The sequence below is a fragment of the Westerdykella ornata genome (genome assembly GCF_010094085.1).
Source record: "Westerdykella ornata strain CBS 379.55 unplaced genomic scaffold EI97scaffold_7, whole genome shotgun sequence".
Lineage (NCBI taxonomy): Eukaryota > Fungi > Ascomycota > Dothideomycetes > Pleosporales > Sporormiaceae > Westerdykella > Westerdykella ornata.
The window spans coordinates 365759-388728 of record NW_022986857.1 but is presented as its reverse complement, the minus strand read 5'-3'; the positions used below and the strand labels follow the sequence as shown (position 1 = coordinate 388728).

The 22970-nt window shown below is 53.6% G+C and overlaps 10 protein-coding genes across 10 annotated transcripts; 6 read left to right on the top strand and 4 right to left on the bottom strand.

Annotated features, from left to right (window-relative positions):
• The first annotated feature begins 465 nt into the window (after window positions 1–465).
• On the top strand, window positions 466–2220 carry EI97DRAFT_291326 (EF-hand). The gene is made up of 6 exons (XM_033794448.1): window positions 466–612; window positions 692–1200; window positions 1315–1362; window positions 1446–1727; window positions 1849–1892; window positions 1969–2220. Exons 1-6 carry the CDS (start codon window positions 553–555, stop codon window positions 2001–2003), a joined length of 978 nt encoding a protein of 325 aa, XP_033654966.1. The 5' UTR covers window positions 466–552; the 3' UTR covers window positions 2004–2220.
• A 693-nt stretch (window positions 2221–2913) lies between these two features.
• Window positions 2914–4775, bottom strand: EI97DRAFT_291299 (NAD dependent epimerase/dehydratase family protein). Its single transcript, XM_033794447.1, has 5 exons — window positions 4580–4775; window positions 4325–4486; window positions 3684–4250; window positions 3299–3566; window positions 2914–3244 (listed from the first exon to the last, which is right to left on the bottom strand). The coding sequence occupies exons 1-5, from the start codon at window positions 4620–4622 to the stop codon at window positions 3166–3168; spliced, it is 1119 nt and encodes a 372-aa protein (XP_033654965.1). The 5' UTR covers window positions 4623–4775; the 3' UTR covers window positions 2914–3165.
• A 1942-nt stretch (window positions 4776–6717) lies between these two features.
• On the bottom strand, window positions 6718–10459 carry EI97DRAFT_432302 (uncharacterized protein). Its single transcript, XM_033798139.1, has 5 exons — window positions 10080–10459; window positions 9622–9857; window positions 7718–9571; window positions 7218–7667; window positions 6718–7164 (listed from the first exon to the last, which is right to left on the bottom strand). The coding sequence occupies exons 1-5, from the start codon at window positions 10126–10128 to the stop codon at window positions 7030–7032; spliced, it is 2724 nt and encodes a 907-aa protein (XP_033654964.1). The 5' UTR covers window positions 10129–10459; the 3' UTR covers window positions 6718–7029.
• Window positions 10460–10961: 502 nt separating this feature from the next.
• EI97DRAFT_396155 (ATP synthase F1 gamma) lies at window positions 10962–12407 on the top strand. Its single transcript, XM_033796332.1, has 5 exons — window positions 10962–11090; window positions 11186–11775; window positions 11828–11907; window positions 11960–12013; window positions 12067–12407. Exons 1-5 carry the CDS (start codon window positions 11032–11034, stop codon window positions 12193–12195), a joined length of 912 nt encoding a protein of 303 aa, XP_033654963.1. The 5' UTR covers window positions 10962–11031; the 3' UTR covers window positions 12196–12407.
• Window positions 12408–12860: 453 nt separating this feature from the next.
• EI97DRAFT_500385 (uncharacterized protein) lies at window positions 12861–14502 on the top strand. The gene is made up of 2 exons (XM_033802661.1): window positions 12861–13547; window positions 13617–14502. The coding sequence occupies exons 1-2, from the start codon at window positions 13326–13328 to the stop codon at window positions 14253–14255; spliced, it is 861 nt and encodes a 286-aa protein (XP_033654962.1). The 5' UTR covers window positions 12861–13325; the 3' UTR covers window positions 14256–14502.
• Window positions 14503–14652: 150 nt separating this feature from the next.
• On the bottom strand, window positions 14653–16137 carry EI97DRAFT_416281 (DNA-directed RNA polymeras-like proteines I and III subunit RPAC1). The gene is made up of 3 exons (XM_033796887.1): window positions 16061–16137; window positions 15907–16011; window positions 14653–15806 (listed from the first exon to the last, which is right to left on the bottom strand). Exons 1-3 carry the CDS (start codon window positions 16097–16099, stop codon window positions 14829–14831), a joined length of 1122 nt encoding a protein of 373 aa, XP_033654961.1. The 5' UTR covers window positions 16100–16137; the 3' UTR covers window positions 14653–14828.
• A 145-nt stretch (window positions 16138–16282) lies between these two features.
• On the top strand, window positions 16283–18032 carry EI97DRAFT_432300 (NADH dehydrogenase iron-sulfur protein 2 mitochondrial precursor; the record flags this gene model as incomplete). The annotated part of the gene is made up of 2 exons (XM_033798138.1): window positions 16283–16998; window positions 17065–18032. Coding segments are annotated over exons 1-2 (1412 nt in total), but the record flags the coding sequence as incomplete, so codon positions are not given.
• Window positions 18033–18309: 277 nt separating this feature from the next.
• Window positions 18310–20241, top strand: EI97DRAFT_432299 (uncharacterized protein). Its single transcript, XM_033798137.1, has 2 exons — window positions 18310–19848; window positions 19901–20241. Exons 1-2 carry the CDS (start codon window positions 18772–18774, stop codon window positions 20057–20059), a joined length of 1236 nt encoding a protein of 411 aa, XP_033654959.1. The 5' UTR covers window positions 18310–18771; the 3' UTR covers window positions 20060–20241.
• A 158-nt stretch (window positions 20242–20399) lies between these two features.
• On the top strand, window positions 20400–22106 carry EI97DRAFT_396146 (peroxisomal membrane protein 4). The gene is made up of 5 exons (XM_033796331.1): window positions 20400–20716; window positions 20800–20915; window positions 20984–21010; window positions 21091–21567; window positions 21674–22106. Exons 1-5 carry the CDS (start codon window positions 20693–20695, stop codon window positions 21729–21731), a joined length of 702 nt encoding a protein of 233 aa, XP_033654958.1. The 5' UTR covers window positions 20400–20692; the 3' UTR covers window positions 21732–22106.
• On the bottom strand, window positions 21796–22953 carry EI97DRAFT_290969 (uncharacterized protein). Its single transcript, XM_033794446.1, has 5 exons — window positions 22885–22953; window positions 22733–22834; window positions 22225–22537; window positions 21931–22106; window positions 21796–21878 (listed from the first exon to the last, which is right to left on the bottom strand). Exons 2-4 carry the CDS (start codon window positions 22766–22768, stop codon window positions 22006–22008), a joined length of 450 nt encoding a protein of 149 aa, XP_033654957.1. The 5' UTR covers window positions 22769–22834; window positions 22885–22953; the 3' UTR covers window positions 21796–21878; window positions 21931–22005.
• Window positions 22954–22970: the final 17 nt, after the last annotated feature.

Here is a 22970-nt window from a genome sequence, read left to right as displayed (position 1 = left end):
TTTATGACAGTGTAAAGACAGAGAAGAGCTCAAGAAAAAGCCCGGCACGAGGATATACTGTATCTTAGTGCTTCTTGTTCGCTAGAGTTAGTACTGTGGTAGTGGCATTTGTTATTCGGGGTGATGTTGGAGACTACAATGCCCTGTGTACGGGATTGGATATTAAATATCTGATCTATCTGATATCTCACCGACTCACCTCTGTGGCGCAGCTGTGGCGCAGCTGTGGCAGCCCCGCGAAAGGTGACGACAACTTGGCCCATCCACAAGATGCTCGGGAATCCGTGGCATTTCTCCCTGTTGAACCTGCTATCTTGTTTTGCGCTTTCTCTCATACACCTTTCCTACTCAGCCTCTCGGGTGACGGCGGCGCATAAACTACTAGCATCGTCCTTGTAGCGCCCTCGAAGCAATCAGCCGCAATTTGTGGTGCGCGCTAGGAGGGAGTAGGCCCCCGACGCTCCTCCTCAGCCTTCCTTCCGACCTCCGACTTCTCTCTCTCTCTCTTTCGATCGCTTCTCACCACTCCTGCACCTTCTGCGCCTATCCATCATGGCTTACAACAAAGGATGGAACCCCGATCGACTCCCCGCTCACGCTGAGCCTGAACAGGTACCCCTCCCTTCCCCTCTCCCAGAAAGAGCGATGTATATCCCGCGAACAACCACGAACTAATCCTCTCTCTTTCCAGGCCGCAGCCCTGCTCTCCCAATCCCAACCCGCCAACCCGCCCCTCTCCCGCCCTCCCCGCACCTCCTCGTCCCGCCCCGACTACAACAAACCCCCACCGCCAGCCCCTCATGGCTACGGCCGCGCCGGCGGCAGCTCCAGCAGCTACGACACGCGCCCTCCCCCAGGCGCCTACAACGACCCTCGCTACGATCCCCGCGGGCCCCATTCCCCTCGTTACGATACCGCGCCGCATTCCCAACGGCAGGGCTACGGCTCCCCACCACCGCAGAACTACGGCCACGGTCCTCCCCCGCCGCCAGGTGCACATGGTCGACCGCCTGCGCAGAATCGACCTCCGCCGACGCCGGCGCCGCCCAGGGATGCGAACGATAGGGAGGCGTTGTGGAAGCTGTTTGGGGCGGTGGACAAGGACCGGAGCGGGAGTTTGACGGAGGCGGAGCTGAGGACGGCGCTGGTGAATGGGGATTGGAGTCCTTTTGATCCGCATACTGTGAGGATGATGATTAGGTGCGTGGTGATCTTTTGGATTCCTTCCGAGGGAGGATTGGAGGACATTTATTGAAGGGGATTCGGAAGAAGCGTTCCTGCGCATTGAGTCAGTGCTGATTGGGGACATGATAGGATGTTTGATACGGATCGATCGGGATCCATCAACTTTGACGAATTTTGGTGGGTCGTCTCGCTCCTATCTTCCCCTCTTTTGCTTCGAGCCCAAGGGGAATCAAGACTTATACTCACGTCGTCCTTTGCAGCGGCCTCTGGTCCTTCCTCTCCGCCTGGCGCGGCCTCTTCGACCGCTTCGACGTCGACCGGTCCGGCAGCATCTCGTACGCCGAGTTCAGCGAGGCGCTCGTCGCCTTTGGGTACCGCCTGAGCCCGCAGTTTGTCACGCTGCTGTACCGGACGTACGACCGCCGGGGCGAGAATGCCATGAGTTTTGACTTGTTCGTGCAGGCGTGTATCAGCCTCAAGCGCATGACGGATGTGTTCAAGAAGTATGATGATGATCGCGATGGGTATATTACGTTGAGCTTGTAAGTGCTGCCTTCTTTCTTCCCTTTTCCTAGAAGTGGTTTGGCTTGGGCAAAAACGACAAGGTTGAGCGGAAAATACTGGGGAATATTTAGCAGCTGACTCGACTGACTCGATTTGTAGTGAGGAGTTTCTCACAGGTGCGCAATCACTCTTCCTCTTTAACTGTGAGTATCCATCCCTGTCCGGGAATACCCAATCTCCTTATATAATATGCCTTTGTGATACTAATCTAGCGATCAGCAATATCGGCCAACACTGATACCGGCCTGTACTAGAAATCATCCGCCAGCGCTGATGCGATCATCGCCCTTGATCTATTAGCCTCACCATGCCGTCCCAAGGTTCAAAAGGTTGGACAATACCGGTGTTGATAATGGTCTGGGTGAATAGTTGGATGGATATGTGCTTACTTCATCCAAAGGCTCCTTTCACAGGTAGACAGGTGTATGAGCTCGACTAGCTAGCCTGGTGATGGCGATGCATGGATGTTGGATAGTTGGTTTCTGTCCTTTTTCTTCCTTCTCCATTCTTCTTCTTCTTTCTTGATACCCCTCGAATATAAAGAAGACTCTTCTCTACTTGGCAGACTTGCTTGGCCCTCTGTTCATCCCCCGCGTCTTTAACTTCACAGCGGGAACCCAAGGAGTCGGCAAGGGCTTGCTATCCAGACTACGAAGCGGCTCATAAGTACACAACAAGCTTCTATTATTATGTACATGCTTTCCCGGCGTGTACAACGGATAGCAGGGCAAAAAGCAGAACAGGACGACTTTCTGAGGGACCGACATACGCGTACATTATGTTGGACCTAGGCCATGAGTCCAGATGAGATGGAAATGAGCATGTACTTATAGTGAATAATAAGTGCTTGCTACACATGCTTGCTCCATTGATTGTACATGAGATGGAAGCTGCCAGATAACTCCAACACATTATACGACATGGTATCTACCACGGCAGGAAAAGCAAAAGGAAGGGAAAAAACTGCCATGATTACAAAGGCACGACCATATTAGACCACAAACACTGCAATGAAGATGCCCAAGACAGAGTCACCCGTCTACAACTGAATAACCACGAGAAAGGAAGGACAATGAAGAAAACAAGAACAGAAATAAAAATAAAAATAGCAAACACTGTCAAAACACGGCGATGAGAAGTGCGGAGCGAGACAAAGACCGAGGGGGAAGGTCAAACGTGGCTGCTGATACTGATGCTGAAAACGCTCCGAAACAATGCAAAGCAGGCAAGAAATCGAGCAAGCAATGGGGTCGGCCGTGAGAGGGAAGCCGAGTGCAGAGCCAACTAGAGTGGGAGAGGGGTTATTAAACATGACGTAGACGAGATGGAGAGGCGTATCGGAGTCGGATCGAGACTCGTGAGAGCGTGAAGATGCGTGCAGAAGTCATAGGAAAGGTAGCAGCAACCCTTCCAAGGTCACGGCCACCAGCCCATGGACTTGTAACTCTCAATGACCTTCTCGACCTCCTCCTTTGTGATCTTGGGGTGCGAGTACCTGCCACACGCATCAGTCACTCAATCCAACCCCTAGTATGCCTATTGCACTTACTGAAATCCCGTGACTCTCTCAAATTCGCTCCCGTCAAGACACAAATCCATGTCCCTCAGCAGCTCCTTCTCCATGAAAGGGCTCAAGGGCGTGGACTGACTTATTCCCGCGTTATTTTGCAGCTCGGCCCAGGGGTCCAGGGTCTCGTCATTGACGTCGTCGACGACGTGGTCGAGGTTGAGGCGCGCGAAGGCCGAAATGAAGGTGTTGTGGAAGCCGGTTTCAATGTCGAAGATTTCGTGCATGATCCTGGCCATGTCTCCTTGTGCTAGAGGGAAATTAGCTGAGCTCTAAACCAGCATGATTCGTCACAGGAAGTTTTTGCATAGAAAAGCCTCCGACAACTCTCGAGACGATGCAAAATAGACAAGAGGATTCCACGTACAAGTATTCCCTTTATCCACGATGTTGAACACGGGCGGCGGCCTCCTCCCCGCCACCCCCTCCTTCACATACCACTCGGCGCCCGTCCACATGGCCCTGACCAAATCCTCGACATGCACGGTATTTGTCCTCAAATCCTCCTTCCACAGAAACTTCATTTCCTTGCCCAAGGACTGGTACACGCGCGCCATGCACAAGGCCGTGGCGAGGAACTTGCTCGTATACGGGCCATAGACATGTACTGTCCTCAGTACCAGCAGATTGAGGCCCTCAATCTTGGCCAGATCCTCTTCGGCGGATAATTTCCACTTTGCGAGCTTGGACCAGGGTTTCAGTTTATCGGTCTCCTTGCGGGGGACGCTGTCGGGCTTGTAGACCATGCCGGTGCTGATCTCGACGTAGCATTTGATCTTGCGTTTTGCGGCTTCGGTGCCTAGGGCCATGGAGAGGTTGTAGGAGCGCATCTTGTAGACTTCGTCTTCTTGCGAGTAGCGGGTCTCGCCGCCGCAGTTGAAGACGTAGTCGAACTGCTTGTTGTCTTCGCGGTCGAAGATGCGTGGGAGGGACTCTTTGAAGCATGTCAGCCAGAGATGCAATCGCCGGCACCCATCAAGATGCTGTATGTTGAATCGGAGGACCCACGTTCTCGGGAAGCATCCGCCTGCATGAAGCGCTCTTTTGAGCAGGCTTCCTTGAATTCCGGGGCCAGCCATGCCAATTCTGGGAGATGTTTATCGACGAGGCGGATGGTGGAGGCGAGGTTGTTTTCGTGGAGGTAGCGGGCAAGATGGCGGCCGGTATAGCCTGGAGGAGAGGGGTCAGTCAGCGGGATCGGACGAAAGGGAAGGATTGATCAAGGAGAGCGAATGCTGAGGGAAGCTGATGCAAGTGACGTACCCAGGCCGCCGATAATCAGCACAGCGGGCTTTTCTTCCGCCATGTCTTGTAAAATGAGGGGAGAATGGCGGCCAAGAGACTCGCAGACGGAGACGAATGGTAGAAGCGAAGGCACTATCTATTCAGGTCCCTCAGGCCCAGCAGTGCGCGTATAAATGAGGGGGCCAGAGAGGAAGAGAGAGCAGGAGAGAGAAATGGCGAGCGGGCTCGTGTGCTTGGTCTGCTCCTTCTGTATGCTGTCCCGCACGGGCAAGAGCGCAGGTCAAGGCAAGGTCCGGGAAGCCGCACACTCGACTTAGTAGTAATGCTGCGGGCAATCAATGTATGAGCTCACTCGCACGGCTTTGCGACAGGACGGCCGGCACAGTAGGAAGGGCTCGTGGGTAGCGTACCGGGCGCAGGGAGCGGCGAGGTGCAGACGAGTTGCAGAGGGAGATGCAGACGGATCGTCGGTGGGTGCGGCGCGGAGGAGAGGGGTGGGAAAGGAAGCGGGATAGATCTGATGAGCGTGCAGGGTGCACGACAGGGTTGGTGGTGCACGATTGGAGAGGACAAGGTCTGGGGGCGGCGGTGGGGCACGGGAAGGGGAGTACAAGATATAATGATGGATCAAGGTATGTATTTGTGACGGAGTGAAATGAGGAAGGAGGAGGGTGCGGGAACGTGTGGGAAAGTTGGGAGAGGAAAGGTATTCGTATGTATGGCTGGGTGGAGAGGCGTCCTCGGTAGCTGCAAAGAGGCAACGGGCAACGGGACCAAGGCGGGAGTCATGGACCAGGCTCGCAAGTTGGTGGACGCCATGTCGATTCTCTGGAATCCTCTACTCATCCACTACCGAACTCCCGCGATGCCCTATACAGTACTCCGGAGTACTTAGTAGTAGCGGGGTCCAGCTACCTAGGTTACTCCAGGAGGCGTGTCTGTTCACAACACCATGGCCTGGTACGTGGTCTACTGTGACTATTAACTCCATCGCGAACTCTCACCACAGATGGCCTCTCCCATCATCTCCGGCGGTGCGAAACGAACATGGACGCCCTGCTGCACGTGCACACGCCTTGCCGACACTGGCTTGCTCCCCCTCCTCATGCGCGCCATCTCGTATTCTGGGGAACCCCTCCCTTCCCAAGGATTCTCCCCCCAGACGCTTTTCTCCTTTCTGCAACTTCATGTTTGTCAAACCTGTTCTCATGATGGCTGCCGGCTGTGGAGGGAGCCCAGATGCAGCCCAAGAGGGACGACTCCTGGCCAAGTCCTGCCCGCGGCACGCTCCCGCACCCCTAGCCCCTGGCCACTTTACGTACTGTATTCACCTAGGTACCGTACCTGGTTACAACATGGGTTTCGGTCTTGTACCTGGCCCCATCTCAAGTGCAACCATGTACACAGTACTCACACTCAGGTACAGATTCCGTTTAGCAGAGACAGTCTCAGGTACACGCACGTGCCGGAGTCTCTATAAGGGTATCCTTAGACTTGCGAATCAGATGATTACAGGTGGTCTCAGTTAGACAGGTACAATGGTGTAGTAGATGATCAAGCCCCCTTCATCACCCTCATCCAAAAATCCCAAGGAAGACACCACACCATCCTGCTCGTTCCCAGCCATGGTTCCGTCTCATGAAAACTGTGTACCTAGGTACATCATCACAGTAGTAGCACAAGGGGCTATCCAATGAGACGCACACGCTCAACGCCTCCAGCACCTCCTCCCAATGTATTGGCCACCCTTTCCGGTTCCCCCGCACAGTTCCTCCTTGGAAACCTGCGAACCCTGGGAACCCATGGGGCTGGGGGCGGCCGCCCATCTGGTCCTTCTTCAATTCTTTGCACATCGACCTTGATTCCTGCATACGTCGTCACAGTCGCTAAAGCAAGGCTGGTTCCGAGCACTCGTTAGACTTTGAGTTTCCCCAATGGCCTGGACGACGACGGGTGGTGCCGATGGCTTAACGGGACCTCGGGAATAAAGAGCTCGAAGTTACTTGGGCACAGCCATCTGCAAGTTTAGAGAACCACGCCTCACCATGCGAGTACTTTTTACACCCTTCAAAACCGGATTCTGCTCGCCAGACGCCTTCCTATTACCAGAAGGTAGATATCCGGCAGTGTGTGTGTGTGTGTGTGTGTGTGTGTGTGTGTGTTAGCCAAAAAAGGTTGAATTGTGATATCCATACTGCCATGTCTATGTGAAAGCCATGATTCCACAGTTCGTGGAACTAAAACGTAATGCTTTACGCCCTTGCCGGGAGAGACAAGGGCTAGACACCGCCTCTCGCTATGCATGAGATTCAGAAGACGCCATTTCCTTTCAGCCCAAGATTCAAAAAAAGAAGGAAAAGCAGAAACATGCACGGATCCAGAATGCAAACCTGATCACCACCATCTCCCCCTGTCTCGCTTCCCACGTGCACTTGACCGACTCTGGCGCCCCATCATTGCCGAGAGGATTAGAACTCCCAGTTCTCATCAACCGACTTGATGGCCCAGTCGAACTTCTCGCGCAGGGTCTTGGAGAAGAAGCGCTCAATCGGCACGTTGAACTTCTTGGAGAAGACGACCGTGAGGCGGGGATCAATGTAGTTCTGCGCCGAGAGTTAGCACCCTGCACACACTGGACATGAAGCAAGCCACTCACAATCTTGGATGTGCCCAGGGCCACCTCCTTGTTGCCCTCTTTATCCTCCATCTGGATCCTCATCGTCTCAATGCGCTGATTCAGCTTGTCGATGGCAGCCTCAAGCTTCTCAATCGACGGAGACTTGCCTTCGGCTTCGACCTTGCCTGTCTTGTTCTCCTTCTTGAACTTGGCCGCAAGCTCGTCCGCCGCCTTGAGACGATCCTTCAACTCCTTTTCCGGCATCTCCTTCTCCCCGTCGGCCTTGAGCTTCTCATTGTCCTTCTCAAACTTCTTCGTAATCTTCTGTCGCTGTTCCTCCACAAGGCTCTCCTGGTGCTTCTGGACCCACTCGTCATCCAGATCTTCAGGGCGCTCGAAAAACTCGGCCCCCTTCTTCTTCTTGATCTTTGGATCCACATCGATCATCATCATCTTGTGCCGCCACACCTGGTACCGGAGACCATTCATCTGCCTTGTAGTTAGCATCAGACCATATCCATGCCGCGCGTCGAACAAACCTTCTCCTGCATCTTCTCAATGGACATGGTGTGGCTTGCAGTCACAGTGCGCTTATGGTTGCAGAGAATGGCCACCTCGCGGTTGGCGTCGTTATATTCCTTGACCTTCTCCGCAATCGTACCCGTCGGTTTCATCTCCTTGAGCAGGCGAGCCATCGTCCAGGAGGCGTTGTATGTACGGAACACCTTGGCAGTCAACCCCGGCATATAGCTGCTCAAATGCTTGTTCAGAGCCGACGTCGTCAGACGGTCGAAGATGTCGTCATCAATCGTCTTGGGGTGCTTCTTGAAAATCTTGAGGTTTTTGAAGACCTGCGGATCGACCTCCACCTCGTCGTAGTAGCGGATACTGTCCTTACCCAAGAAGTCGAAGACCACAGTGTTCGGTGGCTTCAGCGTGACGTGCTGGTACTTCAGCGAGCAGCAGCCAACCGTGTCGGCCTCGTCCTCGCCCTTCTCGTTGCCTGCACGGAGCGCCAGTCGGTCGATGAGATAGATGGCAGTGGCACGCTGACGTTCTGCCATCTTCTCCGACTTCATCTCGCGCATGTAGTCTTTGCGGATGCGATCAATGTGCTGCTTCAGCTCTCGAGCCTTCTCGAACTTCTTGTAGTCGCTCTGGCCCTTGATGTCGGAATTGGCAGCAAGCATAACGTACTTGTACGCGCCATTGATGTTCTCCTGCCACATAGCCAGCCAGGTGCCTTCCTGATCGTGCTTGACCTCCTTCCAGCGATGGCCTGCAGGAGGCTCAGGCACTTTCGCTTCCTTGCCAATGTTGATGGTGATTTGTTCCGGCATCACCCGCTTCTTGACACGCCCAGTCTTTGGGTGCTCGCCACGACCACGGAAAAGACCAGGCGGTTCCACTCGGAAATTGCCCACCTTCTGCTTGCGCCCATCCCAGATGCAGTACATGTACGGCGCCTCGGCAGCCTCCTTGGCTGCTTTGAGAGCCTTCTTCTCAGCTTGTGGTAGCGCCCTCTTCTTCTCGCGCTCAGCCTGATAATATTCGAAGATCTTGGTGAAGTCGCACTTTTCGAACGACTTGATTTTGACCGTATTGCCGTTAGCATCTTTCCCATGTCCGGTCTTATCCAGGATGGCGGTAAAATCTTCAAAGAAGTTCTTGTTGAAGGTGGGGTTTTCTACGTTGACAGTCGAATTCAGCATACTGCCATAAAACGTGGCGACCTCTTCGGCATCCTTGTGGAGGGTGACCGGCACGCCATCATAGATGAGCTTGACGTCCTTCGGAAGAGGTTCATACTCGGGCGGAAACACGACACCATTGTGTTCCAATGTAGTCCACTTTTTGGTACCATCGTGCTGGGTAGGGGCCTCCCACCACCTGTACTGCTCTTCCTCCTCCTCGGCTTCGCGATCCTCTTCGGTTTGTTCTTGCTTGGCCTTGGATTTGCCCTTTGTGGCAGGCGTCGAGGGCTGCGCTTTCGTCTTTGTCGTCTTCTTAGCCGTGGCTTTGACCTTGATAGGCTCGTCGGACTCGGACTCGTTTTTCTTGACACCGTTGGCTCCCTTCTTCTTCGCTGGCTGCTTCTTCTTCGCAAGAGGCTTTTCGTCCTCGCTCTCGCTCTCCGCCTTCGGCTTGCGCTTGCGGGCTGCAGCAGCCTTTTCTTTGCGCAGATGCTGCGCTTCCTTCTCGGCAGCTTTCTCTATAGCGATCTTCTCCTTGACTAGCTTCTTTGTGAGGGGCACATCATCGTCAGAAAGTTCACCAATCTGCTCTGGCGAAATCCTCGGCGGTTTACGGGCCTTCAGGGGCACATCGCTAGACTCTGATTCTGACTCCTCTTTGGTCTGCTTGGCTTTCTGCGACGTGCGTCGACGCTTACTCTGGAGGAGAGTTAGAGCACTACTCCAAAAAGTGATATAAAGAGACGCACCAGTGGCTTTTCATCCTCCTCTGAGCTGCTCGCCTCCTTGTAAGACTTCCCATTTGTAAGACTGCCTCGAGATTTGCGCTTTCCGTTGACGTTTCCGTTGGTTTGCGTCTCGTCCACGTCCATAGGTTCCATGGGGCCGAAGCGAATAGAAACTCCCGGGTGCGTACGCTGGCCCGAGGGAGACTCTTTGTCTAGGGCCACGTCGACTTCCTTGCTTATATGGTCTTTGGATTTGACTGTACGAATAAAGTTTGTTAGTGATTTGTAGGTGGCGGCGTAGAGGTAAGAGCACTCCTGCCAAGATATGCGGTGAGGTGGTGTGGGAGTGTGAAAGGGTGAGTTGGTGATTGTCGCGACTCTGGGAAGGAAACGCGACCGAGAGGTGATGTACGTAGAAGAGTGAGAGAGTACGAGACAAGCGAAGGGCGTTTGTGAGAGTAGTGCAACTGCAAACTCACCTCCATTGGAAGCTTTGAGGAGCGGCTTATCATCTTCGGAGGATGACATGGTGGCGGTTGGGAGATGTTGAGGGTGGAAGTTGTGGAAGAGGGTGCGACGAAGTTCAACTTTATCTGGCACGGAAGTGAACGACTTAGTGCGAAAGGGACGGAGGCAAAGGCGAACGGGGGACCGTAGAAAGAGCGGGTCGCCTGCGAGGTGGAAAAGGCCACGCTCCGCTCTATAAACGGTCACGGCTGAGATGATGGTGAAAGGCAAGTCAGCGCAGCGGGTTGGGTGGATTGGATGAGTGAGAGAGAGGGTGAGGACGAGCAAGGAATGCGGCTGTTATTATAAGTGACTTGGGGAAGGGAGACAAGTCGAGTCCTCCGTCAGAACAGCGGGCGCGCACAGACATGAAGAAAAGGCCCGCACCATGCCTGATTCTGTCCGGTATTGCTGGTTACGAATACTTTACTGGGGTTAGGCGGATCGGACACACATAGAGATCGTGAAGACAGTAAGAGAGAGGTCAAGGATGCGACGAATTGCTGACCGTTCTGCTTCTTTTCATCTCCATCTTCCGGTCACTATGTCGCGGCGGCTTTGTGTGCTTAGGCAGATGCGCTCATCGCGATGTGTGCTGTACTACCGCTGCCAATAACGTCTGCACCTACCCCACGATCGAGACATGGAGAATGACCGCAAAAGCCATGGACACTGTATGGCTATAAGATCTCAACCAGTTTGCTGCATTTGTTCGGACACCTGCATGCTCTGTGTGTCTTTGTTCTGCTCAGCAGTTGGGAGAATGCCGGGCCACTAAGCAGTCTGATTCAGGATTAGCGTGCCAAGCTCAAATGCGCAACTTTGAACACCCGAATGCTTCCTTCACTCCGTGAAGAGCAGCAGCAGTCGACACCACCCTCTCCGGCTGCCATTCCCACTCCATCTCCGTTCCTCTCCCGCATCATGATGCTGTCGAGAGCTGCGCGTCCGGCTCTCAGGGCCGGCGCTGCGGCTGCCGTCCGGTACGAAGCAATCCACATCCGCAGCCCACCGTGCTTTCCATCAGCCCATTGAACCAATTGCATCCAACACTAACCTTGAAACTGCGTTTCTGTAGGCCCGCAACCCTCAATGCCACCAGTGCCGCCAACTACGCCACTCTGCGCGAGATTGAGGACCGACTCAAGTCGATTCGCAACATTGAGAAGATCACGAAGACGATGAAAATTGTCGCCTCCACCAAACTCACCCGCGCCCAGAGGGCCATGACGGAGTCCCGGACGTACGGCCAGACTTCCAACACCGTTTTCGAGAAAGCCGAGACGAAGCCGCTCGAGGGTGATGGCAAGAAGACCTTGTATGTGGTGTGCAGCTCCGACAAGGGTCTCTGCGGTGGTATCCATTCGGGTCTGTCCAGGACAGTGAGGAAGCTTCTGATCGAGAAGCCGGACTCCGACCTTGTGGTTTTGGGCGAGAAGTGCAAGGCCCAGCTCGGCCGTTCAAATGGCAAGAACATCCAGCTCAGCTTCGCTGGTGTGGGCAAGGATGTCCCCACCTTCGCCGATGCGTCTGCCATTGCCGACCAAATCTCCCTGCTACCCACCGACTATGCCTCGATCCAGATCATTTACAACAAGTTCCTCAACGCCCAGAGCTACGAGCCCACCATCATTGAGGCTTTCTCGGAGGAGGCTATTGCCCAGTCTCGTAAGTGCCATGCATAGGCGCCATATACGCTTCTGGCTGACCCCCGAACCAGCCAACTTCTCTGCTTTCGAGATTGACGACGAGGTCCTGGGTAACCTCCGTGAATACGCTCTTGCCAATTCCCTCTACTGGGTACGTTTTTTAGTGGACTGTACCAGACGGATTCTGACTAATGTCCTTGTAGGCACTGGCTGAGGGTCACGCTTGCGAGCAGTCTGCTCGACGAAACGCTATGGACGTAAGTCTGGCCAGATCTTATTTTGTACGAACCCGCATCTAACCTTCTGCCAGAACGCTTCCAAGAACGCCGGAGATATGATCAACAAGTTCCAGATTCTGTTCAACCGCACTCGTCAAGCCGTCATTACTGGCGAACTCGTCGAAATTATTACCGGTGCCGCCGCTTCGGCAGAGGGTTAGACAAAAGTTGGTTGATCTAGCTCTACATGTCTCAGGTGTCGACAGCATTCCGGCCTTTGGGTCGTGTAGAATAAGTACATGTTCTTTATAGGTTCATTTGTTAACCATCCATCTTGATATCTCATGCATAGCGCCAACCAATCGATCCGACCTTGATCTCGTCCAAACACAGGTGCTTAGAGGAGGTTGTGACGATGTGAGGTACTGTCGCCATTCGCTTGCAATTGCCTGCAAAAATCGAGTTTCAGTTATTTGATGCCTACGTGCGATCTTGCTGTTCTGTTTATGAAGTCCTCAGTGGACTACATATTGGCATCTCTCGCAAGATTGTGTGAAGGGGGCATCAGGGCTGCATATCAGAATCACGATCCTGCAGTAGCACGGCGCCAGCGCGTTGAAACATTAACCACATCTTGTGATCCCGCTGTTAACCTGGAAACAGGGTGAATTCAACCGGGCGCGATTGCTGATGTTCTACCCAGGCAGGGGAAAGCTTCAACTGGATCGGGCAGGTGAGAACACACGCTTCTGTCCGTTTTACAACTCTGAAACATATCCTGCATGCTCCTGCGACGAATGCTTTCTCCCGCTCCCCGCTCCCATTTTGCCATTTCCAACGGTGCGTCAGGAGTGTCGTCAGATCTATAATACTGCTTTCCTATCGTCTCGTCCCTGCGATCGTCGTTCGTTTCTCCCAGCAGTACGCTTTGACTTTGGCTTCGGCTTTACATCCACGCATTGCCCGCATTACGAGCATACTGCCCCCTCTCACATCCGATTGAACATCCCCTTGTACGGCTGCTCTGAGTTAGATCACCTAATTCAACCATTTCAATTGGCCACAGTCTGGTTTACGCCACTAGAGCACGGTGTTTTAAGGCTGGTTATACCTGGAGGGAGGCGCACAAAGGGCCGATTAGAAGGTCAATGACCCCTACGCGCACGGCCGTGTTCAGTCGGACGTGAAAAGAAGCAGTACAGCAACCGCACCAGCCCGGATTTAGCATTACAGAGGCCTCGTTAACTGGTTGGGTCTGTTCTGCAGCTTTCGGACTGGCTTCCTCAGATCCCATCTGGTAGATCTGTCGGTGTTCGCCCCGTCGTCTTCAAAACGCCCATTCCTGCCAAATATGGAAGCCATCACACCTCATCCACAATCCATGATCGCACATCCTCAACAGAACACATTGGACTGCAATACACTCCCACAGCGCAAACCCGACATGGAAGGCCAGACAGAATCAAAGGGAACGGCAGAGAACATGTCTAGAGTTAAGGAGCTTTTCCAGTCACGGCATTACCTTCGATGCTCCCTCAGTTGTCAACAACTTCTGAGTCGGACCAATGAGCAGGTACGTAAGACCACCCAACCCAACTTCGAGTAATAAGACCATCAACATGTTGACCCTTATCCTGTACAGACTCATCCTATCCACAAAGCGTATCTCAATTTCTACTTGGCTCTATCCCATGACACCATGGCCAGAGAAGCAGGAATGAGAAACAGACAAGAACAGCTCGCTTTAGCAGAGAAGCACTATCTTGCTGCTATTCACAGTCTGACGTCGCCCGAATTCGGCGACGGAGGATCCCTTCAAAGCGGTTACTCACCTACCTTGGAGAGGAGCAATGACTTGCTGCACCGCCGGCCTTCTGATGTCCAGTCTGTCGACTCGGACCACTCCGCTTCTACAGCTGCAACTTCGACAGTAGACTCAGATCACGAAGAGCCAGGACGGAACAGCGCCTACCATAAGCCTCTACCTTTCTCGGAACCGAAGCTCTCAGTCGAGGTCACTTCCTTCTTGAACATGGTCCGTACACATCTTGCCGGTGTACGCCAACTCCAACAGTCCTCTGGCAATGCTACTCAACGCTCCTGCTTATCTCGTATGCGACCTGCCTCGCCTGCAGCCTCTCGCCCTGGAACTAGGGCCTCTCATCACGACAATGACTCAATAGACCAACCTCGCTGGGAACGGAAGAACCTGGTCTTCCGCCCACGGTTCGATCCAACCAGCATCAGGAAGTTGTGTGATGAGGCTCTTCAAGAACTATGATCTTTGCATGTGAGACGAACTGAAGTCTACCGGATGAACGGCATATACATCGCTGGCGATAATTTCCAACACGATCATCTTCCCTATGACGACCTTGTATCACATATAATGCTTTCTATTGAGAGCAGACTCTCACTCGATCTTGGAGGATTTGTGCTGCTAATATGATATCCTGGTCACGTAAACTGATCTTCGCTCCCTCAGATGGGCACAGTATGCCCATTATGAGAATACCTTTCTTTTCAACTGTTACATATTATGTATTTACGCAAGGATTAGCCTTGTAGTCTTGCAGTAGTGCTTGGAAAGCAAACGAACTGTGCATATATATCCAGGCAGTATATGGAATGTCTCTGAAGGTAATCCAGAATATATCATTATCACTGAACAGATTCTTCAAAGTATATAAATCAATTGGTTGATTTTGGTCATTGCTACATAGCACCCATGCTCCAGTGATATCATTGACCGTTTCCCTGTACCGCAAAATCCCAATAACGCCGGCAATGCACGACCACCTCGGATATTCGAGCCACCAGTCCAGGGCGAACCTGTATATCAACGATACATCTCCTACTTCATCATCTCATCCAACCCCCTCCTCACTCGCTGACATTTGACCTTCAGTAATCGCACGCTCTCGAGGAACAAGTCGTCGCTCTCCCACTGACCAGTACTCTCCACTCTGAAAATGAAGTGGTCCCGCACTCTCCCCAACTTGACTTTGTCTTTGAACTCGGGATGCCGCAAGCACTCTCTGCTCACGGTATCCCGCATCGGATCCTTGACGACAGCCTTGATTTCGCCCTCCTTCCCACTCAACTCGGGATCCTTCTTGGCCTCCTCCGCCGTCACAGCCTCCAACCCAATGACCCCTTTGGGAAAACATCTCGCAAACTTCTTCGCATCCGCGCCGAGAATCGGCTTCGTGATATCAATTGTCGGCAGCAACCGATAGGAAGCCGTCGCCACGGGGGAGTACTTGGCATGATCCTGCCCAATCCCCTTCATGGCATGCATCATGAGCGATATCTCCTGACCAGGCCTCATCTTCACGATCAAAATATCGGGATTCACCGCCTCAATCGGCCCATCGGCGAACATCTCAACCTGCTTGCCTACCGCCTGCCACTTCAAGTCGCGCGCATAGATGCTGTGATTCACGTACAACTTGTCCGGATCCGTTTCCCCCCGCGCTGCGCGCTGCAGCCCTCCCTCTTGCCACTCACACTTGGCCTTGAGATGCAGGATCGCGCAATTGTAATCCGAGGGGGCGCCGCTGCCTTCGCTGTCTTCGGTGGGCTTGGAGTACCATTTCATCCAGTTGAGGCCGCGGCGGGATGCCTTCAGGGGGATGAGGCCTAGACGGTGGGCGAGGACTTCGTCTTGGATGACAGAGGTGTTTTGGTAGATGAAGACGTCTTCGATGGCGAGGGTGGGGATTTCGCTGAGGAGGATCCGGCGGAAGGCGTTTGCGACGGAGGTGTCGATGCCGGTGAGGGAGAAGGAGGAGTCATAAGGGGTGGAGGTGTGGAAGTGGACGTTGAAGGTCTGGGAGGTGTTAGAACGGGCGGTTGGAAGGCATGCGGCGTGAAGATTCAAGACCTTAAATATGCCGACAGGTGGAAGAGAGATAGGACATGTTACATACTTTTTCGAAATAATCTAAGTTCCACTCGTGGTTCTCACCGGGCCAGTGGTACGGTAGGTCGTTGGAGGCGGCATTGCCAACCGTTTCCGCGTTGATTTGGATTCTCTGGAAAGATGTGAGTACTCTAACTTCGAATTTGCAGTCGCCTACATACCTTCCGCTTCTCCAGCTCCTCTTGACTCGGTGCACCCATGGTGGCGGCTTTTGTCTGAAGTGTCGCAGAGTTTGGTGGGAGCTCTCCATCATCGCAAGAAAATATAAGTTCACCAAAAGTCCCAGGTCCGCCAAGCCCGCTCGGACCAATCTACTCGGGCAGGTATTCACTCAACATTGAACCTCCGAAGCTCCCCTCTTCAGCCCTCCGACCATCTCTCCGCACCTACCGCCCTCCCATTGTTGCCGCAAATCGGGCGTGCTCGATCTCGCCAGGCCACAATGTCCGTCTCCTTCGCGCGTTTGGCCGGCCCCGCGGCGAAGCGGTTGTGTCTGGCTCCCCGCGCACAATTCGCCCGAAGGACTACAGCATCACGACCCATTGCTCGCTGCATCTCGACCTCATTGCCTCGCCATTATGCGGAAGTCGGAAGGACACGGATGACTCTTACCGATGAGACATTCAGTCGGCCCGTGGAAGAAGATATCAAAGAGAATGAGCTTGCCAGCGATACAGGCGTGGAAGGACGCAAGATGCGGCACTACACGGTGAACTTTGGACCCCAGCATCCCGCCGCCCACGGCGTGTTGCGCCTGATTCTGGAACTCAATGGTGAATTCATTGTGCGTGCGGATCCGCACGTCGGCCTGCTCCACCGCGGAACCGAGAAGCTCATCGAGTACCGTACATATCTGCAGGCGCTGCCTTATTTCGACCGTTTGGACTATGTTTCCATGATGACCAACGAGCAATGCTACTCGCTGGCGGTGGAGAAGTTGCTGAACATTGAGATTCCCGAGCGTGCCAAGTTCATTCGCACCATGTTTGCGGAAATTACTAGGATTTTGAATCATCTTATGTCGGTTCTTTCGCACGCTATGGACGTTGGTGCTCTGACGCCTTTCTTGTGGGGATTCGAGGAACGTGAGAAGTTGATGGTATGCAATGTCTTCACCGGCCAATGACGGGAAAAGCAGTGGAGGGATGCTAATTGGTATGGACAGGAGTTCTACGAGCGTGTCTCTGGCGCCCGCTTGCACGCTGCCTATGTCCGCCCTGGTGGCGTCAGCCAGGATCTTCCTCTGGGTTTGCTCGATGATATCTATCAGTGGGCGACCCAGTTCGGTGACCGCATCGACGAGACCGAGGAGATGTTGACTGACAACCGTATCTGGATCGGCCGTACCAAGGGCATTGGTAAGGTTTCTGCGGCCGATGCCATCAACTACGGCTTCTCCGGTGTCATGCTTCGCGGTTCTGGCGTGCCTTGGGATATCCGCAAGTCGCAGCCTTATGACGCATATGACCAAGTAGAGTTTGACGTCCCCGTTGGTGTCAACGGTGACTGTTATGACCGCTACCTCTGCCGCATGGAGGAGTTCCGCCAGTCTCTCCGTATCATCCACCAGTGTCTTAACAAGATGCCTGCTGGCCCAGTCAAGGTTGAGGACTACAAGATCGCTCCCCCGCCACGCGCGGCCATGAAGGAGAACATGGAGGCGCTGATCCACCACTTCTTGCTCTTCAGCAAGGGCTACAGCGTCCCCCCTGGAGAGACGTACAGCGCCATTGAAGCGCCCAAGGGGGAGATGGGTGTGTTCCTCGTTTCAGACGGCAGCGAGAGGCCGTATAGGTGCAAGATTCGCGCACCTGGATTCGCACATTTGGCATGCATGGACCAGATTTCAAGAGGGCACATGTTGGCTGATGCCGTCGCTATCATTGGCACTATGGATTTGGTGTTTGGCGAGGTCGATAGGTAGAGGAGCATTTTTCCGAGTAGAACTTTGAAGGGGCCAGGGGAGTCATGGAGGGAACAGAGAGGAAGGTGGTGCCTAACCCCCCTCAACTAACTGTACATACTGTACCTTAGCAATTTTTCCTAGCGAGTCAATCTACGTTTGCATATTCGTCTGTCTGGTGCGTGCTATTTGCACAGCCACTGCATTATATTACAAAGCATAAAGGGGGGTTCCAGTGTACTATCTTACCCCTCCACAAGGTCATCAGAGTGCCGCACCTCCTCCGCTCATCGCTCCAGCAAACAGCATATCCTACTCGTCTCCAATCACCGCCCATCTGCAACCTCGGCGATGTGCTGTTGTGTGTCTTGCATGGCGGGCTTGCCCGTGCAAGGAATGGGGCGTTCGGTTGGTCGGCTACGTCATTTGAGGGGTCCACAGAGCCAATAGTTCAAAGGCTGTCCCACCAGCAGTGCCAGCTGGAGGGTCTAGGCTTGGTGTTTACTTGCTTGGTGAGAGGGAGTTGCCCCTCTTTTTAGGGTGTTTGGATTCCTCCTTCCCTTAATCTACTTGCCTTGCATCTACTTCTCAGTTGAGGACCAAAAGCACTTACGATTGTTAGGAAGAGATTTGCGATCTTTACAGGTGAGTGCGTGTATTTCTTCTAGATATACTGACGTATCTCTTCGGGGCTATGAGGAGCTCCACCTTCGGCATTGTTGGCTTGTCGTCGAGCTGGATTGAGCTTGGTTCTGGGCTGTCAAAAATACTGCCCAGGTGTTTGTTTAAGCTGTTGGCTTCATATTCGATTTTCTTATTTCCTTGAATTCTCTCCCCTGACTTACTTTATCATGATGCCATATTGATAGCTACTCACCACCCGACTTCTCTAAACGCTTTATACAGACACGTCATCAAACTAATATCCCACACCTCCTAGTCGAACGGAGCAAATCAATTCTATACATCATGTCATATAACCAAGGGTACGGAGACAGCGATCGCCGTGGTGAGGGTGGCTACGGCGGAGGCAGCTACGGCAGAGACGAGCGCCGTGACGATTCCTACGGGAGAGACGAGCGCCGTGGTGAGTCCTATGGCAGGGATGACCGTCGTGACGACCGCCGCGACGAGCGCCACGAGCGCCACGAGGACCGCCGGGATGATAGGGAAGGATACCAAGGTCAAGGTAGCACCTATTCAGGAGGTGGAAGGGACGACAGACGCGATTACGACCGCGACGAGCGTCCTGGTGGGGGGTATGGAGGCGGTGGTTACGAGGAGCCCCACAGAGGTGGCTACGAGGGACGTGATGAGCGTCGGGAGGAGCGTCGTGATGACCGTCCCAGCGGCTACGGACAAGGCGGGTACCAGTCCGGCGGGCACGACGAGCGTCCAGGGGGTTATGGAGGCCGTGATGATCGTCCCAGCGGCCAGTATGAATCTCATGGCCTTTCAGGCGGGTATGGTGAACGTCGAGAAGACCGCCGTGAGGACCGCAGTGAGGACCGTCGTGACGACTCCCGCTACGACAACTCCACCTACGGCGGTGGCGGTTCAACCGGCGGGAATTACTACGACCAGTCTCAGCGATTCGACGATAAGCCTGGTCAAGGCCGTCACTCTGGCGGAGGAGGTCAGTACTCATCTACAGGTACTTCGTATGGCGGTGGGGCCGGGTACGGCTCGTCCGATGACTTCTCCGGCGCAAGCCAGTATGCCAGCAACGAAGCGGGCAATTCCGGAGACTCGAATCTGTTCAGCATGGCGCTTGGGCTGCTATCCGGCAAGAAGGATAAGCTGAAAGACGAGGATGTCGATGAGGACGACGCCGTCCAGCAGCATCGGAAGTTCTATGGCAGTGGAGGTGGGAGCCAGGAACAGGCGAGCTCGAATAATGTGGGTGCGGCGGCCGCCATGCAGGCGCTGAAGATGTTTACGAGTTCGAAAGAGGATAAGGGGAAGGGTGGGCAGAATGAGTTTATTGGGATTGCCATGGCGCAGGCGGCGAAGCTGTTTGATCAGCAGAGTGCGGAGGGAAAGACCGTGAGTTCCGATTCTAAATCCGAGATAGGCGTATTGCTAATACTTTCTGTAGAAACCCGAGGCGACAAAGCAAGATGCCATTGCCCAGGCGGCTCAGATGGCACTGAAGCTGTATTTGAAGTCCGAGATGGGCGGTGGCAGTGGTGGTTCTTCTGGCGGAAGCGGTGCTTCTGGTCTGCTCAATCTGGCCAGCAAGTTCTTGTCCAAGTAAATCGAGAGACGAGAGATCCCATGTTTCCGAACAGGAAACGATCTGAGGCTACAACAGGCATGAGTGTATGAAGTAAGGGGAAAGTAGCAAAGCGGGATCAACACATGTCTCATGAAACAGATACGAGGACCATAAACTGCATGTTACAATGATGTCTGGAAACCTCTGAGGTTCAATGAGCGTTACCTCCTTTCATTCTGAAGCACGATCTTTGGTGTGTTGTCAGCATTCACATGTCTCTTCCCGGGCCCTTGCACACTGCACCGCCACACCCATCAGCCACATCAACCAAAAGTGTGGGGTGAACTTGCACCCGATGCCGAGGATCAAATGCCAGCAGCTCCGGCACAAACACCTCTCGATGGCTTCGGCGATTCTACGTCTGCGCATTATCCTGTTGTTGTCGCATGCTCAGTACCTTCCATTTCCTTTTCTCATGCCATCCGGTTGAGAGAATCCCCCGACTTGTCTGTATGAGAGCTTTGTTGCTTGCCGGATTGCTGTCGTCATTGCGCGTTGAGCGCGAAACTCCGAGGCTCGTTTCAAAAGCGCAACAGAGAGTGAAGATTGGGTGAGGAGGAGGAGATACACGGAACGACACGTCTGGAGCAACACTTATAATCGATACTTACGATGGACCGGTTACATGCCCTCGAGGTTCGTCATATTCGTCTCCAATCCTCTTATCCTTTCCCTCGCACCAAAACCTCAGGCTAACCTATGCCATTGCAAAACAACAGTCGGCGCTCGAGAAGATCGTCCTCGACCCCAAATACCACGATATCCTCACACTGGTCAAGGGCATAAGAAATGGCATGGTATACGGAGCCAAAGTGCGGTTTCCGCACGCTCTCGTGTACGCACCCTGGAGCTCTGCTCCGCTCTGAAAGCTGGTTGCGAGATAATGCTAACAACGTTATGTAGAATGATATTCCTCTTCCGGTCGGGAACGTACGTCCTCCTCTTCCCCCTCCCCCTCCCCGTCTCAGTCCCCGAAGAAACTATTTCTTGTACCTAACCCACATCTATAGCTTCCGCCAAAAAACCCTCGCCGTCCTCCGCGCAACCAAACAACACGCCCGCAACCTAGGCTTCTTCGCCCTCGTCTACAAAGCCGCCATGCTGCTCCTCCGCCACACGTCGCCCACGGGCAAGGAGCGCCACTACGACTCGTTCCTCGCGGGTCTGCTGGGCGGCTACATAGTCTTCGCCCGCGACATCCACAACCCCGTCTCCCAGCAGATTGTCATTTATGTGTTTGCGCGCGTGTGCCTGGCGCTTGCAAAGTTGGCTGTTATGCCGAGGAAACCGGTGCATCACCAGGGCCATGGACATTATCATGCGGCGAGTGGGGGATTGGGACTGATACCGAATGAAGAGCTGAGACGGGCGGTGGTGCGGAATGGGTGGCCGGCGTTTGCGGCGCTGAGCTGGGCCGCCGTCATGTACGTGTTCCGGTGGCATCCGGAGACGGTGCAGAGTAGTTTGCGGAGTAGTATGAGCTACATGTGGGTTACCCTTTTTTCTTTCCTTTCCCTTCCCTTCTTTCCTTTGTCTTGTTCTGGTTTTGGGCTTTAGGGAGCAGTGAGGATAAGTACTGACCGGGTGTTGCAGCTACGTACAATCGGACCACTGGGACTCGCTCCGGACGTTGATCTGGCACAATAAATGAGGAGGAGGTGTCAGGGCGAGTCGGAAGCTCAGCACTTATTTAGGATTCTTCAAGCATGTTCGAAGAAAGAAAGAGGCGGCATTGAGAGAAGAGCAGAGAAGCGAACCACTACTTTCCATGTACATGATTGATTCGATTGATCGGTTCCTTATTGGCGCATTCTTAGTTTCCATAATGGACCATGGATGACCAACGATACCGACAGCGTTCCCATATGTATCTTGGAGTGGGTAGGGCTATGGAGTCATGCATTTTCGGCGACCCTTGAGCGGCTTCAGAGGCAGCATGGATACCCGTCTAAGGGATTACGAATATACCAGATGCCAGACATTGAAGGACCCTGGGTGAGAATTGTTGTGAAGAATTGAGCAACCCCTGATAATGTTAGTCAGGCTGGCTAGTTGGCGACACTGCAATTGTAGGTGTAGTATCCGATTCAGTAGAGGAGCTTTGATTTGTAGAATCAAGGATGCATGGCCTACAACACACTTACATCTGTTGTGGTAGTGGAGTCCGGCTGTGGGAGGTGTACCTGGCGCACTGCGGCGAACTCCGTACTGCACACTCGATGCCACAAAATGATGCAATAGGGCGACATTCCCTGCGCCATAATCCTGCATATAAAGAAGGACGTAACAGAAACCCATCTGCGGTTGAGCGTCGTGCAGGTTAGTCGCCATAGGGCAGAGGTGCATACAGTATGCAGTATTTTGTACTCCAGCCCCCACTGGCGGGGAACTCCGACCATCGAATCGAGCCCTGTCTGCAGCTAATGTTGCAGTGATGCAATGTTCGAGGCTCCAGCTCTATTAGGGGCAAGATTCAGAAGATGAGGCAGCCACTCAGCGGGGATTTTGAAATAGCCGCTTGGGGCTGACCGCGTTACAATGACGGAGTGCGGAGAAAAGGAATCGTGATAACAGTTGCCTGGCTATTGAGAAAAGGAGAGTGGAAATGGAGACGTTGGAATGAGTACTTTGGGGAAACTCGCGAATGCCTACCGGATTTGTATATGGCGCATGAGGGGTGAATGGCATACGATATGAGGTGCTGTAGCTCAACAGGAGCCATTGGATGTCAGTGAGCTATGTCGTTGAACCTCCCTGCGCCTACGCTTAGACGCGGTAACAATTACACGGTGACAAGAACCCACGTGTTAGGGTGCATCCCGCTCTCCTGCTCACCGGTGCAGAGCTGAGCCGGCTGATATTGGTCACCGCAGAGAACTGTATTTCATAA